This window comes from Hippopotamus amphibius, chromosome 2, assembly GCF_030028045.1.
Source record: "Hippopotamus amphibius kiboko isolate mHipAmp2 chromosome 2, mHipAmp2.hap2, whole genome shotgun sequence".
Lineage (NCBI taxonomy): Eukaryota > Metazoa > Chordata > Mammalia > Artiodactyla > Hippopotamidae > Hippopotamus > Hippopotamus amphibius.
The window spans coordinates 191,691,080-191,707,442 of record NC_080187.1 but is presented as its reverse complement, the minus strand read 5'-3'; the positions used below and the strand labels follow the sequence as shown (position 1 = coordinate 191,707,442).

At 41.0% G+C, this 16,363-nt stretch overlaps 1 protein-coding gene across 1 annotated transcript in view; it reads left to right on the top strand.

The window, feature by feature from the left end:
* The window catches only part of SHC4 (SHC adaptor protein 4), a 124,706-nt gene that overhangs the window by 29,888 nt on the left and 78,455 nt on the right, over nucleotides 1-16,363 (top strand). Inside the window, exon 2 of the mRNA XM_057724513.1 lies at nucleotides 9,483-9,553. Coding sequence (XP_057580496.1) covers nucleotides 9,483-9,553 — 71 coding nt within the window. The remainder of the gene's footprint in view (nucleotides 1-9,482; nucleotides 9,554-16,363) is intronic.

The window sequence follows — 16,363 nt, the reverse complement described above, 5'->3', positions numbered from 1 at the left end:
CCTTTCTAGCTCTATAGATTATCTATTCCAGACATTTCATATAAATGAAATCACACAGTATGTAGTCTTTTGTGAATGTCTTTTTTTTTAAATAAGTAAATAAATTAATTAATGTATTTATTTTTGGCTGCATTGGGTCTTCGTTGCTGCGTGCGGGCTTTCTCTCATTGCCACGAGCGGGGACTCCTGTTAGTTGTGGTTCACGGGCTGCTCGCTCTGGTGGCTTCTCTTGTGGCAGAGCATGGGCTCTAGGGGCATGGGCTTCAGTAGTTGTGGCTCGCGGGCTCCAGAGCACAGGCTCTGTAGTTGTGGTGCACGGGCTTAGTGGCTCCGCAGCATGTGGGATCTTCCCGGACCAGGGCTCAAACCAGTGTCCCCTGCACTGGCAGGTGGATTCTTAACCACTGCGCCACCAGGGAAGTCCCTGTGACTGTCTTCTTTCATTTAGAAAAGTATTTTCAGAGTTCATCCATTTTGTACCATTTATCAGTACTTCATCTCCTTTTTATTGAGAAACACTATTCCATGGCATGATATACCACTTATTGATCCATTCATCAGTTGATGGATATTCAGGTTGTTTCCACCTTTTGGCTATTATGACTAATGCCGCTGTGAACGTTTGAGGGAAAGCTTTCGTGTGGACATGAGTTTTCACTGTTCATAGTTGTATATCTCGGAGTGGAATTGTTGGGCCACGTGGTGATTCTAAGTTTAACTTTTTGAGAAACTGCCGAGCTGTATTCTCTCATGGCTTTATCATTTTACATTCCCATTACCAATGTATAAGAGTTCCAGTTTCTCCACATCTTTGTCAACACTTGCTATTTTCAGTTTGTTTGTTTGTGTAAATTATAGCCATTCCAAATAGTGTGAAGTGGTATCTCATTGTGGCTTTGATGTGCAGTTCCTTACTGATGAGTAACATTGAGCAGTTTTTCACGTGCCTAATGGCCATTCGTATATCATATTTGGAGAAATGTCTATCCAGATCATTTGTCCATTTAAAAATTGGATTGTCTTTTTATTATTGGGTTGTAAGTGTTCTTTATGTATGCTAAATGCAAGTCCCTTATCAGATCAATGATTTGCAAATATTTTCTCCCCTTCTATGGGTGGTCTTTTAATTTTCTTGATAGTGTCCCTTGAAGCATAAAAGTATTTAATTTTTGTGAAATTCAATTTATTTTTTCTTCGGTTGCTTGTACTCTTGGTGTCATATCCAAGGTCCTGATGATTTTTGCCTATTTTATTTTAAGAGTTTTATCATTTTAACTCTTATATGTAGGTCTTAGATCCATTTTGAGTTTATTTTTGCATATGGTATGGAATAAATATCTAATTTCATTATTTTGTATGTTATTTCACTCTGTTAATATCCAGTTGCTCCAGCACCATTTGTTGAAAACACTGTTCTTTCCCCACTTAAATTGTTTTGGTGCCCTTGTCAGAAATCAATTGACAGTAATTGTGAGGGTTTATTTTTGGATTCTCAAATCTATTTCACTGATCTATATGTCTTTCCTTATGCTATTACCACACCTGTTTTGATTGTATAGCTGTGTAGGGAGTTTTGAAATTGGGACATGTGAGTCCTCCAATTTTGTTCTTTTTCAAGATTGTGTTGGCTCTTCTGGGTCTCTTGAATTTCCATATGAGTTTTAGGATCAGCTTGTCAATTTCTGCAAAGAAGCCATCTGGTATTTTGCTAGGAATTTAGTTGTGTTAGTAGATCAGTTTAAGGAGTATTGCTATCTTAACATTGTCTTCTGATCAGTGAACTTGGAATGAATTTCCAGTTATTTTGGTCGTTTTGAATTTCTTTCAACAATATTTTGTAGTTTTCAAAGTATAAATTTTGCATTTCTTTTGTTCAATGTATTCGTAAATATTTCCTTGTTTTTTATTCTATTATAAATGGAATTTTTTAAAGTTAATTTTTGGATCATTCATTGTGACCTGTTGGTTTTAAAATTTAGGAAAATTCATAAATAAAGTCTTATTTCTGACTTCTCTTGAAAAATCAGATCTGGTTTCCCAAATGGAAACAAGGCTGACTAGTTTGGGTTTTGTCTTTCTTGTAGGCTGTATAGTTCCAGATTTGCCTGTATCTGGCTACTTTCTTCTCTCTGGTCCATTCAATCATGAATATCTTCAGTATTAAGCATTGAGTTTTTGAACTTTATGATTTTTCTTTTCAGAAATCTAAGTTAGATGAGATTCAGTTTGAATAAAGGATTAATATGATCTAAATCCTTAATATGATTGTTTTTATATACACATCCTATCTTTTCTTAAAAGTTATTCAAGTCATATTTTACTCATTCATCCCAGGAACATTGGTGAGCTAGGCTCAACACTGAGGAGACAAAGAAGAAACAGACACCATTCCTATTCTGAAAGACATATGGACACATTGACCAATAAAAGCCATATGGACAATTAGTGTTTCTTTTTTTTTTAAGAACTTTTATTGAGATATAATTGACATACAATAAATTGCATATGTTTAAAGTGTACAATTTGATATATTTTTTCTTATTGGTAATGTACATATGGCAATCCCAATCCCCCAGTCATCCCAGACCAGCCCTCCACCCCCACGCCACCTTCCCCCTTGGTGTCCATATGTTTGTTCTCTACATCTGTGTCTCTGTTTCTGCCTTGCAAACCGGTTGATCTGTACCATTTTTCCCATTAATGTTTTATGAAAGGTCTTCTGGACATCCATACAGTGTGGAGGAGGGTCCAGAGAAGTTAGGGGTCAAGCTGAAGGTAAGAAAGGAGGAAAAGAGGAGAGGTTTCATGGAAGTAACTTTTGAATGATGATAGTAGGGGACTTTGTCCATTAAGCTAAGAAAGTAGGATCTCTTCCTGAAGACTGATGTTTTCTCCAAAGTGTAATTCTTGGACTAGCTGTAGCAGAAGCCACGAGTGCTTATTAAAGTGCAATCTCCTGGACCAACTGAAGCAGAATCTGTCAGAATCCTAGGAACCTGTTTTTAAAAATCTGCCATTTAAGTTTCCCTGGTGATTCTGAAGTTCTCTAAAGTTTGAGAAGCTCTGCTTTAAGAAGGTGTAGGGTCTGTAAGGGTGGGAATGAAGTGTGATAGGATGGATTGATATCATGCTAGACCTGCTTTCCAGTGAGGTGCTGGCTGCACTGGGAAAGGCAGATTCAGAGAGTGGGACACCAGAGACTCCTTCTAAGGGGGGTTGTGTTCCAAATTCAGCACTAGGCTGAAACTCAGGTAAAGAATACACTCGGTAATCCCTGAAATCTTTAACACCTGTGTACCTGGACCATCAAGGCTCAGAGTCAGTGACTTGTAATTTCTGTTTGAATTTGCAGAGGTCCCCTTTCCCTGGGGCAGTTGAGGTCAAAGTCTAGTTTGAGGAGTAGGGTTGGGGACTGAAGGGCTGAACAAAGGAACTGATCTCTACTTTCTGCCAGCCAAATGGATATAGTAGTTGAATTAAGTGCACTGAACATGCATATGATGTGAGTCCACTCTATTGCAATTAAGAGACAGTGTGTGCCTTAACTAGGGTGGTAAGGTTTGGGGCAGAGTGTGGAGCTGAGGGAGGAAGGCAGGGTAGATGTGAGAGATGATTGAATTGATGGAACTTGGCCCCTGTTTGCATGAGGGGTTTTAAAGCAAGGGAAGAGTTGTGTTTTCCAGTTTATATAAAGAGGTAGATGCTGATACTATTGGTTGAGACCCGAGAGGAATAATTTGGACATATTGAATTTGAGATGCAAGTGGAATATTCCTGTGATTATACAGATCTGGAACATGGGAGAGAGCTTGAGTTGAAAATCTGTGTGCCATCAGCACCCAGGTAATAAGTGAAGGCAAAGGAGTATACCTGGTAGATATGGATTTTATTGGATTGGAGTAAAACTTGGGAACCAGAATTTTCTAAGCTTCCCTGGTGGTTTTAATATGCAGTCAGGGTTAAGAACCAATGGTATAGAGTGACAGGAGAAGGGATGGTGTTTAAGGAAAAGACGGGGGTGGGGGGGCTTGGGGGAGGGCAGGGAAAGGAAGCAGCAAAGGAGACAGAGAAGGAAGAGTCAGAGGATAAAAATGAGGAACCAGAGAGCGCTCTCAAGAAAACCAAGAAGGGCGAGAAATTCCGAGGAAAGAGGAGGAGGTGGCTAGAGGTCAGCAATGGCAGATGCCCTCGACAGGTGCACCGGAGACCAGAACAGGTCGCTAGAGTGGACGAGCAGATCATTGGTTAGCTCAGGGAGTTCTAGTAGAGTCTTGAGACCAGAAACTACTGTAGTGGGTTGAAGCATGAGTGGAACGTATGGAAGTGGAGACAGTGTCTCGAGGTTATGAAGAGCATGTCCTCTCCCCACTCCCACCCCCTGCTTTTTTTTTTTTTTTTAATGGGAAAGACTAGGTGTTATTTAGAGGTGGCAGAAAAATCCTGCAGTGTCTTCAGGCCACGTTGGTGGCCTCTACCATTGCTGAACATTTATTTACATGAAGGTCAGACCCTTGTCATCTCATACTTGATATACTGTTCTTCAGCGTTCTGACTGTTTCAAAGTGTCATTCTTCCTTGTCTTATCGAGTGCAGGGCCAATGTCTTAAACCTTCTCTTGAACAGTATTCCTCCATGCTCCTCGCACAGGGGCAAGCACGTTCTAAGGAAGGGAATATGCCATTGAAAAAGAGGGATTTAACCCTACTTAGTAATTTATAAATTGTGATTACAAGAGGTTAAGTGGTAGGCTTTATTTAATCTTTAAACTCTAAAATAATACCATCTACTTATTTTCAAACATAAGCAATACAAAAATGTAAAGTAAATAACAAATGGCTGCCTCTCTTCCATTCTCAGAGGTACACTGTGAACAGTTTCTTATGTATCCTGCAGACTTTTTTTTTTCTGAGGATGTAAGAATATGTATCCTTTTTCTTTAGGTCTTTTGAAGTCATCATTCTGTAAGAGTCAGGTGAAAAGTTCCCATAAGCTAGCTTTCATTCCTTTTTTCTGAAAACCCCAGTAATTTCTTCTCTGGAATGCAAAACCCAAGATACACAGGCCATGAATAGGCTGTTGATGTCTCCCTGGAAGCCAGTGGTTGAAGCTCAGACGGAGCAAAAATATTGTGACTGCCTTGGGGCACGAAGGGAGTGCGTGAGCCGGAAGCTAGGTGAGCCGTCTGTCAGGTGCTGAGTGGGAAGGGTGTCTGAGGGCCGCCACGTTCTCACCACTCTGGGTGCCTCTAATAAAGGTCTTCAGTGTCCTCTCCTCATCACAGGGTCAGGAATTAGGGAGTGTCTTCTGTCTCATGTGCCACCTCCCGCAGGCCCCAGGAGAGCTTGGATTCATGCCTGCTCTTACCATGTGGCCCCCAGGCTCGTTACCTTCCTATACACCTGGGAAGACCACAGGAAGAGTCAGTGGAAGCAGCTGGATGACCTTTTTTTCTTTTTGCTTTTCCTGTTCCACAAGGCTCACACAAAGGTTCCCAGAAATGGACCGTGGCCTCCAGAATAAGCCCTGATTCAGTCTCACTGAATAAATGAAACCGAGCCAGGCACTTCCCTTTAATAGGCCTTAATTTCTTCATCTATTTAATGGAATTAACAATGACTATCCTCATAGAAAGAAAAGATAAATCATCTCTTTCATGGTTGCCCTGTCCTCATGGGGCTGGGTTTCTTAAGAACAGAGACCATGCCTCATGCAGATCTACATTTAATAAATGAATGAGAGGTACTGTCATCCCAAGTTTATACTGAAATCAACAAACTAAACTCCTCCTCGCTCAGGCCTGGACATTCAGCCACTTTCCACTTGTGCAGTCATCAGGTACCTAAACAAAGATACAGACAGATTCTTTTCATGCACTGCCCTCTCCTTGCTTCCTCACAGGGATGGTTTTGGAGTGAAATGGACTGAGTGAGTCAGTGGGAAGACCAGCTGCATCTGGGCTTCAGGGTCATTGTGGAGAAAATCGGGCATTGATTTTCTCCCTTCATGGTGCCCAGAGTGGCTTCCTCCCCACATGCCCAGGGCGGACGGGGCCTGTGCTCATGGTCACGATCCCCTCAGGCTGTGACTCACGTTTATCGCAGGGAGGTTGGCAGAAGGTGTACCTTTGCTGACAGACGAGGGTGTGAAGCAAAACAGGTTTCAAGGAAGGGAAGGGGAGGGGATGGGAAGCAATGCCTGGGGCTGCCTTAGAAGGAAGGGGATGAGGTGGTTATCACCATGTAGCGTGATTAAGAACAAAACCTTGGAAGATTCCCTTCCTCCCTGTCCTCGCTCTCCCACTCTCCACTAAAAACCCCTCTCCTCTTTGTTAACCAGAATCCCACCATTGGTGATCCACTTCGCTGGGCTGAGAACTGCCCCATTTGACACTCTCCCTCACATGGCTGTTGAGTTTCATCAGCCTTGGAGCGGCTCTGCCCCAGCTGACATGTTTTTGCTTCTTTCCCTCACTCCTGTTCAGATACGCAGCCCACTCTCCTCCCCTGTTGGAGTCCCCACCGTCAGCTTCACTCAGGGCTCTCCCCATGCCTCCCCCCTACCCCCAGCACCACCCCTGGAGCACCTGGGGAGTCAGGCCCGTTCTCCCCACCTTCCCTTGAGTCAATTTCTGAGTCCTCAATTCTCCTGTACTCCTCACTCATGCCCCGGGTTGGAGAGAACCATCAGATCTTCACCTCCCTCTACTTATTTTAAAGCTAATGTTGGAGCGGAGCCGTAGAAGCTTTCTCCACCCTTTGATCCAGCATGCGTTGGGTACCCGCTGTGGCCCAGGCACTGTCCCAGGTGTTAGGAATACCATGGTGATCGTGGCCCTTACTCTTACAAGGAAATGAAGACAGGTGATAAACAAGCAGATTAACAAGTAAACATGGTAGTCAGTGGCATGAAACCACAAATGAGGGGTTGCGATGAAGGGTGGCAGGAGGAGGCCTCTGAGGCAGTGACATTTGAATTAAAAACTGAAGGACGAAAAGGAGTCAGTGCTGCAGAGCAGTGGGGGAAGAGCTAGGCAGAGCTGGCAATGCAACAGCAAGCGCAAAGGACTTGTGTTCGGAAAGAGTTGGGTATACTTGAGGACTAGGAGGGCCCACGTGGCAGCAAAATGCACAGGGACGGAGTGACACACGTGCAGTTGGAGGGGTGAACAGGGGCCAGAAAACACAGGGGTTCAGTGTTGATAGTGACGAGTTTGTTTTGATAATAAATGCCAGGGGTTTTAAGCAGGACGTTGCCTGATACTCATTTTTTTTAAGAATCAGCCTGGCTGGCTGTGAAAACTGGAGGTGCTTCGTCCCATTTTCAGAAACTCTACCCGGATAGGCTGTACCACCTGGTCTTAAAATGAAAATTTACATCTGAAGGGAAAGATGACACCCACTTCTGCGTCCACAAGGCTTCCTGGGGGGACTGGAGGTATAGCCCAGATCTGTTCCCCAACCTCTGTGGGGAGTGCATTCTTTCTAGGGTGAGGGATGCAGGAAATAGGGGAGCAGGTGCTAAGTTCTCAAATGGAAGGAGACACTGAAAGGCAGGAAAAGCCAGAGCAGCCAGTGAGCAAGGAAAACTTTCTCTTCAACCCACCCTCAAAATGGAGCTTGGACCCTTGCCATCTCCTTTCATGACAGTTTTGAGATGGGCTTAATACCGTGCCCCCTACATCTAGCTTTCCTTTCCTAATAAGCCTAATGTTTTATTGACAGACATCTCTAGACATCCTGACTTCCTTGAGGTACTCAAGCCTTGGGATGTTAAATGTGATTGGAACAAAATAAAATATTAAAAAAATTTTTTGGTCAATACTAGACCCCCACCCCCACCCCACCCCCTGCCCCCAGGAGGAACGTGATGAACAAGAATCTGGCTGAGAACGGCCAGGTAATTGTCCTGGCCAGCACGCTCTACCCTACACGAGGCTCTAGGCAACACTCAGTGCACTGACCTGCTCTTAGGATGCGAAACCTGCAGAATTTGCTGAGAAATACTACAAGAAGTATCTGGGGAGGCACCCCCAGCTCCTGCCATCTTTCCACAAGCAGAGGGAGGCTGGAAGGCTTCCCCAAGAGAGCTAAACAGGAAGCGTATCATTTCCAAGGAGCCGACAGATCACTTTCAATCAGACCACTTGGCTCTTATAACATTTCCGAGCTCACTCTCAGAGAAACACTCTCCCTTGTCAACTGAGCCTCTGCTAAGAGGATTACTCCCACTGCCTCACCTGGCAGAGCTACATACACAGAAGACTACTAAGTCTGCCTCCCTAGGCTTAACGCCTCTCCACGATTCCAGAATCCAATTTTCAACTGTCGGCTTGTTATTTCCTGGATACCCCAGCAGCATCTTTCAGTCAGTGGGTCCCAAACCAACTCATCTTCCCCTCTCCTGGCTTTCCTGTTTCTGGTAATGGAATCACTGTTCCCTCTGCTGCCCTGGCTGGAAACGTCTGAGTCATCCTTGACTCATCCTTCTCTCTTAGTCTTTAGATCAAATCAACTGCCAAATCGTGTAGTATCTATTTCTGTGATGTCACTTGAATCTGTCCCCTCCTTGCTACTGCCACCATCCCTCCTTGGTGTGAGCTGTCATTACTTCCCTCACGACAGCAGCATCCTCACTTATTTCCTCGCTATTAACCCTCCTTCATACATACTTCATACTGACATAAGGCTCCTCAAACACAGACGAAACCCATCATTCTCTTTCCAGCAGCCTGACACAGCGCCCGCTGCTGCCACGTTAAATATAAACCATCTTTTAGCTTTATAAGTCACAGTGCCTTTTCCAATACTCCACGTTCAAGCTAAATTTACTCATTCCTGGTGTATGACATGACCTTTTTTTTTCTTGAACCCTCTTAATAAATGATCTTACAAAAAAATAAGATCTTATATTACTAAATCCTGTATTATCTGTATTTATATGCTTATTTTTATCTGCCTAGAAGATTTGATATTCCTGTATTATTTGTCTAACATTTAGTTTCGCTTCCTCTGATGTTTATTTGAGCACGTGGATGTACCAGGCACTGCTCTCAGAACACTGGTAGGAAATAACTTAACTCTCACAACAATTCAAATTGCATCCCTATGTTACTAGTGACAAAAGGAGATGCAGGGAAGTTGAGTAACTTGCTGAGGGTCCATAACAGATAGCTGGTAGAGCCAAGATTCAAATTCACACGATCTGGCCCCAGAGCCCAAGTTCTTAACCTCTGAGCTCACATTTGTCAGGGATGACGGCTGTATTCCTGATATCATAGTTTGGATTTAGGCGATGTTTTATAACTGAACTGCAGCTTAAGGCATGTGGCCATTAATGGTCAGAAATATCAATGGTAGGCTGAATGTGCAAATGTAATTTGATATTGGGAGCTGATTTAAGGCGTTTCCCAGGAAATCACGCTGAAGCTAAGAGCTATCTTTTGTGCTATTTTTTCCTACTTGTTCTTTTTTTTCTTCTTCCAGTACATGGGCTGTATTGAAGTGCTGCAATCAATGAGGTCACTGGATTTTGGAATGAGAACCCAAGTTACAAGGTAAGAGAACAAAAATGGGCCAGGCTTTGTGGACTATAGTCTAAAGCCACAAGAGTTTCTCCCCACAGGAGTGTCAAGGCCTCAAAGGCACCACGGGTTTTAATTCATGTGGCTGGAAGGTAGAACAAAGCCCAGTGACCTTGGATGAGTGGCTTTGTCTCATCATGTGAAAGATTTCTCAATTGTGCAGCAGAGCATCTGCATTTCATATGAGAACTTATAAGATGATGCAGTTAGAGAAATAGCTGGTTTCCCAGGTGCTATAAGTATTGAAAATAGTGTCTAGAAATAAGACATTACAGGATCTCAGACCTGCTGAAGAAGTAACTGAAAATAAGAACAGGGAGAAACTTTCCACATTAGCAAGCCCAAACTCTCCCCATTTATGGTGTCCTTGTCTCCCTTCTCCTTGTACAGTGAGCTGGATGGAAGAGTTGAACCAGGGGAGCCTTACCCAGGGTGGCCCCAGGCAGCTTAGGGAAAGAACCAGAATCGTTATTACATAGAGTGCAAGTCAGAAGCAGAAACACAAGGCATGGTTCTTCAAGGCCAGATTCAAAGCAAGGATGGAAAGGGGAATAATTGAGTGCTGAGACTGGTAACTGGGAAAACTGTGAGGTGAGGGGGAAGAGGTGAGAGGACTGGATTGATGCAAGTGATTCAGAATGAAGACTTGGGCATCTGTGGTGTGTGGTGCCAGTGTGTCTCAGGGGCAAGCCGCAGTGCCTGTCTGCATCCATGGTGGCAGGCCACCGTTTCCAGAGCTGAATGTTCTCATTATGAAGAGAGGATAACTTTTCCTAATGCTCATCCCATGGAATTTGAGGCCTAGAAAAATTGTCCTCTGGATTGAAAGGTTTGGGGAAAGAAATCATAAGCTGTTTAGGAGAGTCAAAGTTTACAATGGTGTATTAAAGATCCTGAGGAGTCCTGTGCTGTAGTTTAAAAAGTGCTAACTTCATCTCAAGATTTTCTAAATTTATTTGGCCCCAGAATTCTTTTTTTTATGTAACATAAATGAACATTCCATGTATTCTGGGGTTCCATGGAATGAACTTTAACAAATGCTATTGTGGACTGTCTTGTTTACAATGCATTCAAATCTGTCTTTCCAAATTTCTCACTAATCCTTGGTGATCCCTAAGGAGTTAAGCAGATGAAATCTGATTCTTTTTTTTGTTTTTTCTCTTTTTTTCTGTTTTCTTGGTGCCTGTGTCAGTCCTTGGCACCTGGAAGAGGCTCAGTGGATATTTATGAAATAAATGCATGGTTCCCCCTGACTACTTTCCAGGATTTGGAAATGGCTGTATTTTCCCTCCCTTTTAAGTCTTCTCTCTCACATTCTCAGGCCCTTCAACTATCCTTTACGCCATAGGGTTTCTAGATTACTTCCTATCCTCTTAGTCTTACTTTGGACGCATTTCAGGTTTTATTTCATTCTGATGATGTTTAATATGGAGAAAGCCCTTCCTCCAATCCTAAACTGGTTACAGATGGGAGGAAGAGGGTTGCTACCCAAGACACCTGAAGTGGGGACACAGGACAAAGGGATACCCCTGTCCGTACTTGAGGATGACTGATTTTCTGTTCATTCCCTCATCCGTTCATTCATTGACTCGTTCTCCTTCACTCGAATATTTATGGAATGTTCATTAAGTGCCTGAAACTCTTCAAGAATTAAGGACTCAGACACCCCTGACCTCATAGGACTTACCTTCTAGCTGGGGAAACAGACTATGGCAAGGAAACAAATAAGTATACAATATACTTCCAGGTAGTCCTAAGTGCCATTATTATAATAATAAAGCAGGGTAGGAGGATAGAGATGTAGTAGGTGGGCTTTTAAATTTTATTTTATTTTCTAGTTATAAATATACTGCATATTTGCTTAGAACAATTAGAAAATACAGATAAATATGAAAAGAAGAAAATTACTCATAATCTCACCTGGAAATAATGTCTGCTAACATTTTATGCTTTGGACTAACCTTCTGATCTTTTCTTCCTTACATAAGCTTTCAATGATTTTTGTAGAAAATCTGAAAAATATTTGATACTATTTCTCCCATGTTGACCATTTTCCTGTTGCTAAATATTCACAAGCGCTTTTTAATTGTGGTAAAATATACAGAACATAAAATTTACCATTTTAACCATTTTCAAGCATACAGTTCAGTGGCGTTAAGTACCTTCATGTTCACGTTGTCCTGCAGCCATCACCACCATCCATCCCCAGAACTTTTCGTCTTCTCAGATTGAAACTTTGTATGTTGAATAATAATTCCTCATTCCCTCCTCCCCCAGCCTGTGGCAACCACCATTCTACTTTCTGTCTCTATGAATATGACTACTATATGTACCTCATATAAGTAGACTTACATAGTGATTGTCCTTTTGTGACTGATTTATTTCTTTAGCATAATGTCTTCAAGGCTTATCACCAGGTCAAACAATATAAATATTGTGAAGGCTTTAGATATGTATTGCTAGATTGTTCTGCAGAAGAAGCATACTAGTTGATATCCTCTCTCCCAGCCATGTATCTATTTTTTTGTTACTATTTTTATTTTTATTTTTTAATTTTTTATTTTATGTAAAAATTATTTTATATTGGTGTATAGTTGATTTTACAATGTTGTGTTAGTTTCAGGTGTACAGCAAAGTGATTATCATACATATATCTATTCTTTTTCAGATTTTTTTCCCATATAGGTTATTACAGAGTATTGAGTAGAGTTCCCTGTACTATATGGTAGGACCTTGTTGATTATTAATTTTACATATAGTAGTGTGTATATGTTAATCCTAACCTCCTAATTTGTATTTTTAAAAAATCTTTATGAATTTTTTAGGCAATATTCTCCTATTGTTTAGTAAATGGTAAAAGAGTTTTTTTCTTGCCATGAAGATTTGGTTTATGACTAATGCACAGATCCAAGGGAAGGTGCCTGGCATGGTATCTGGATATTATTCCTTGTGGATGTGTCTGTATGAGATTCAGGCCTGGCAGACTGTGCTCTGGGCAGATTTGTGGAAGCCTCAGGGTGGCTCACTTTCCATAAAACCTCTGATTCCCACCCTGCTTCACAAATATTTACTCTTCTTCCTTCTCTTAATTTTTCCATCTTAATCTCCTTCTCCTTTGTTTCTCAGCTTACATATATTTTCACATTCAGCCACTATTCAAGTTCCTTTATTACCAAGTATCTTGGAAGTTATTAATACATAACTGTTGAATCAGGTTTCAGATTGTTTGAAATCTGAATTTCATATATTCACAAAGTTTCATTTAATTTATAATCCAAGAAGAAGATTCAACAGACCAGTTAGAATTCTAAAAGAAAGAACTTTAGTTTTGTGACCACAGCTATTTCCTGACATTCACCGTCAAGCAGGAGATCAATCAGGTGTGAATGCTGATAAACTAGTGTAGCTAATTGCCACTACGCATACAAACAGGTGTATTCAGGCTGATGTCCTACCCATGTTAATTGATCTTACCATCTCTATACTGGTTAGTACATTGTTTCAGTTAATAGAGAGACAGCAACATGAAGTTCCTGACAGTAAAGGAGGAGCCATGGTTAAGATACAACAGTTGGGTCTGCATTTGAAACAGGGGAGAAAGATGGAGGCAAATTCAGAAAATACTCAGAGAAAAAGGATGAGGAGGCCATGTACTTTGTCCGCAGTTTCATGGATTACATCCTTCCAAAGCTCTTATCACACTTCTCTGACTCAGATTTAGTCCCCAGGGAGCCTTTTGAGTGGCTTTTACTATTGTTCCTCCACTAATTCTCACCCAAGCATTTATCCACTTGACTGATTTAGAACCACATCTTAATTTTTAGTAATCTAGTGTTCATGCAGAAAGAGGAGGTTTTTCCTGATAGAAAAGAGAAACAATTTGATTAGGAAACAAAGGCTCATAGTGATGGTTGTCTTCAAAATGTCTGGAAAGCAATCTCAAAAGGAAATTATAGAAAAGGAAAATGAAAATCATGCATATAAGGATGACACAGTTATTCTTCTCTGCTACAAAAATGTTCTCAACGTGATTTTTATTTTTTAATTTTTTTGGGGGGATGAGAATTCACAACTTTTGTTAGGATTATCTCATTTAATCTCTATTAAAAACTCATTCTACTAATGAGGAGATGAAATTTAGATTAAGCAACTTGCCCAAGGTCACGCAGCTAATAGGTGTGAAGATGGAAGTTTAAGTTAAGGCTCCAGAATCAGGAAACTCTGCTTTTGCCGCAGTTTTAATATGTCATGATGGTTATATGATACTTTTGCCTTTAACTGATTGTTGTAGACAAGTGCATTAATAGGTTTCGTAATATGGAACAATCATTGAATTCCTGCTGTAAACCCTTCTTAATTGTCATATCATCATAGGTAATAGTTACATACAACTTGTTAATATTTTATTTCAAATTTTTACATCCTTATTATAAGTGAGTTTTTTTTTTAAAACTATACTTATGAAGTTTTGGTTTCAGGAATAGGTTAGCCTCATAAGAATGGTTTCAGAACCTTTCCATATTTTCTGTGCTCTGGAACAATTTAAACAATGTTGGAATTATCTGCTACTTTAAAAATCTTTGGAACTAGCCCAAACAGCTCTCTTAGCCTGTTACATTTTTACCTCCATTGTCAAATCTTCTTTTTTATTAGTCTTGATTTCAAATTTTTTATCCTTTGGTAAAATAATTTGGGTGATTTTACCCCAAAAGTTGGGCATTTTACCTAGATTTTTCAAATTTGTCACACAGTGTTGGCTATAGTATTCTCATCTAATTTTCAAATAGCCTCTATATATGTGATCATGCTCTCTTCTACATTTCTAATTTGTTTGTGTGATCTTTTTGCCAGAGGGTTTGTTTATTTTATTGCTGTTTTGAAAGAACCAGGTTTAGTTTTATTATTCAAATCTACTTGGCTTTTGGTTTTCTAATTCATTTATTTCCACTTTATCTTCAGTATCTCTTTCCTCCTCTTTGCTTCAAGTTTATTTTATGCTGTTCTTTAATTTCTTAAGATTATTCTTTCATTATATATTTATTTATTTTTAAATTTATTTATTTATTTATTTATTGGCTGCATTGGGTCTTCTTTGCAGCACACGGGCTTTCTCTAGTGGTGATCAGGGGCTACTCTTCATTGTGGTGCACCAGCTCCTCATTGTGGTGGCTTCTCTTGTTGTGGAGCATGGACTCTAGGCTTGTGGGCTTCAGTAGTTGTGACACATGGGCTCAATAGTTGTGGCTCACGGGCTCTAGAGCACAAGCTCAATAGTTGTGGCGCACAGGCTTAGTTGCGCTGTGGCATGTAGTATCTTCCTGGGGCAGGGATTGAACCGAGTCCCCTGTATTGGCAGGCGGATTCTAAACCACTGCGCCACCTAGGAAGTCCCATATTCTTTCATAATTTATTTATTTTTATTTTTTCTTCCAGTTTTATTGAGATATAATTGGTGTACAGCAGTGTATAAGTTTAAGGTATACAGCATAATGATTTGACCTACATACATCATGAAATGATTACCACAGTAAATTTACTGGACATTCATCATCTCATGTAGGTAGAAAATCAAAGAAATATAAAAGTATTTTTTTTTTTGTGATGAGAACTCTTAGGATTTACTCTCCTAACAACTTCCACATATAACACAGCAATGTTAATTATATTTATCATGCTGTACATTACATCTCTAGTAATTATTTATCTTATAACTGGAAGTTTGTACCTTTTGACTACCTGCCTCCAATTCCACCTCCCTCCACCTTTGGCCTCTGGTATCCATAAATCTGATCTTCTTAATGAGTTTGTTTTTGCAGTATAATTGACTTACAACATTATGTTAACTCCTGGTACACAACATAGTGATTCATATTTCTGTACATTTCAAAATGATCACCATGATAAGTCTGATTATCATTCATCATGATTTTTATTATTTAAAATATTTTCAACTTTTTTTATTTTCATTTTTATAAATTAATTAATTTATTTGGCTGCATTGGGTCTTCATTGCTGCACACGGGCTTAGTTGCTCTGTGGCATGTGGGATCTTCCCGGACCAGGGATCAAACCCATGTCCCCTGCATTGGCAGGTGGATTCTTAACCACTGAGCCACCAGGGATGTCCCCATCATGATTCTTAAAACAAAGGTAAAACAAAAAACCTCACTTGATCTGAAACACACACATGCACACACACACACACACGCACATAAGAAATTGTGTCACTAAAACCTAAAGCCCCCTTCCTCCCTTGCATAAGCATCCACGTCATGCAAAGAAGAAAAAAACCTTCCCTTTCCCACTAAGGATGCCTCTTTCTTTGTGTCTTGGTGGGAAGCTGCCCCTGATACGGAAGGAGGAATAAATTATACGTCAGGGTAAATCCACTAAGTGCAGCTGGTGGAAAAGGGCTTGGTTTTCAACCCTGAAGAACAGAACTTCATAGGAAACGTGGAGGGGACATTTAGTTCATCACCACAGGACAGAATTTACCCCAAGAGCAGGGCATATTGCTGGTGGGAGGGACCTGCAGATCATTGTCCTACTACACTGTCCTCTTCCTGTATTCATTGCCTTACATTTGTAACTCATACATGGTAATTATATCAGCCAAGCTAAGCGCAAAGCACCTGGCATGGGATCTGTCCATGCCAGGCTCCAGGACAGCTGGGAAGCAGCAGTTCTTGGTGGGCTACTAGCCTCATTCCTGTGATGGCCACCCCTGGGGGAGGGTCTGTGAAGGAAAATGGGGAGCGGTTAGAGAATGGGCGGTGAGTGCTT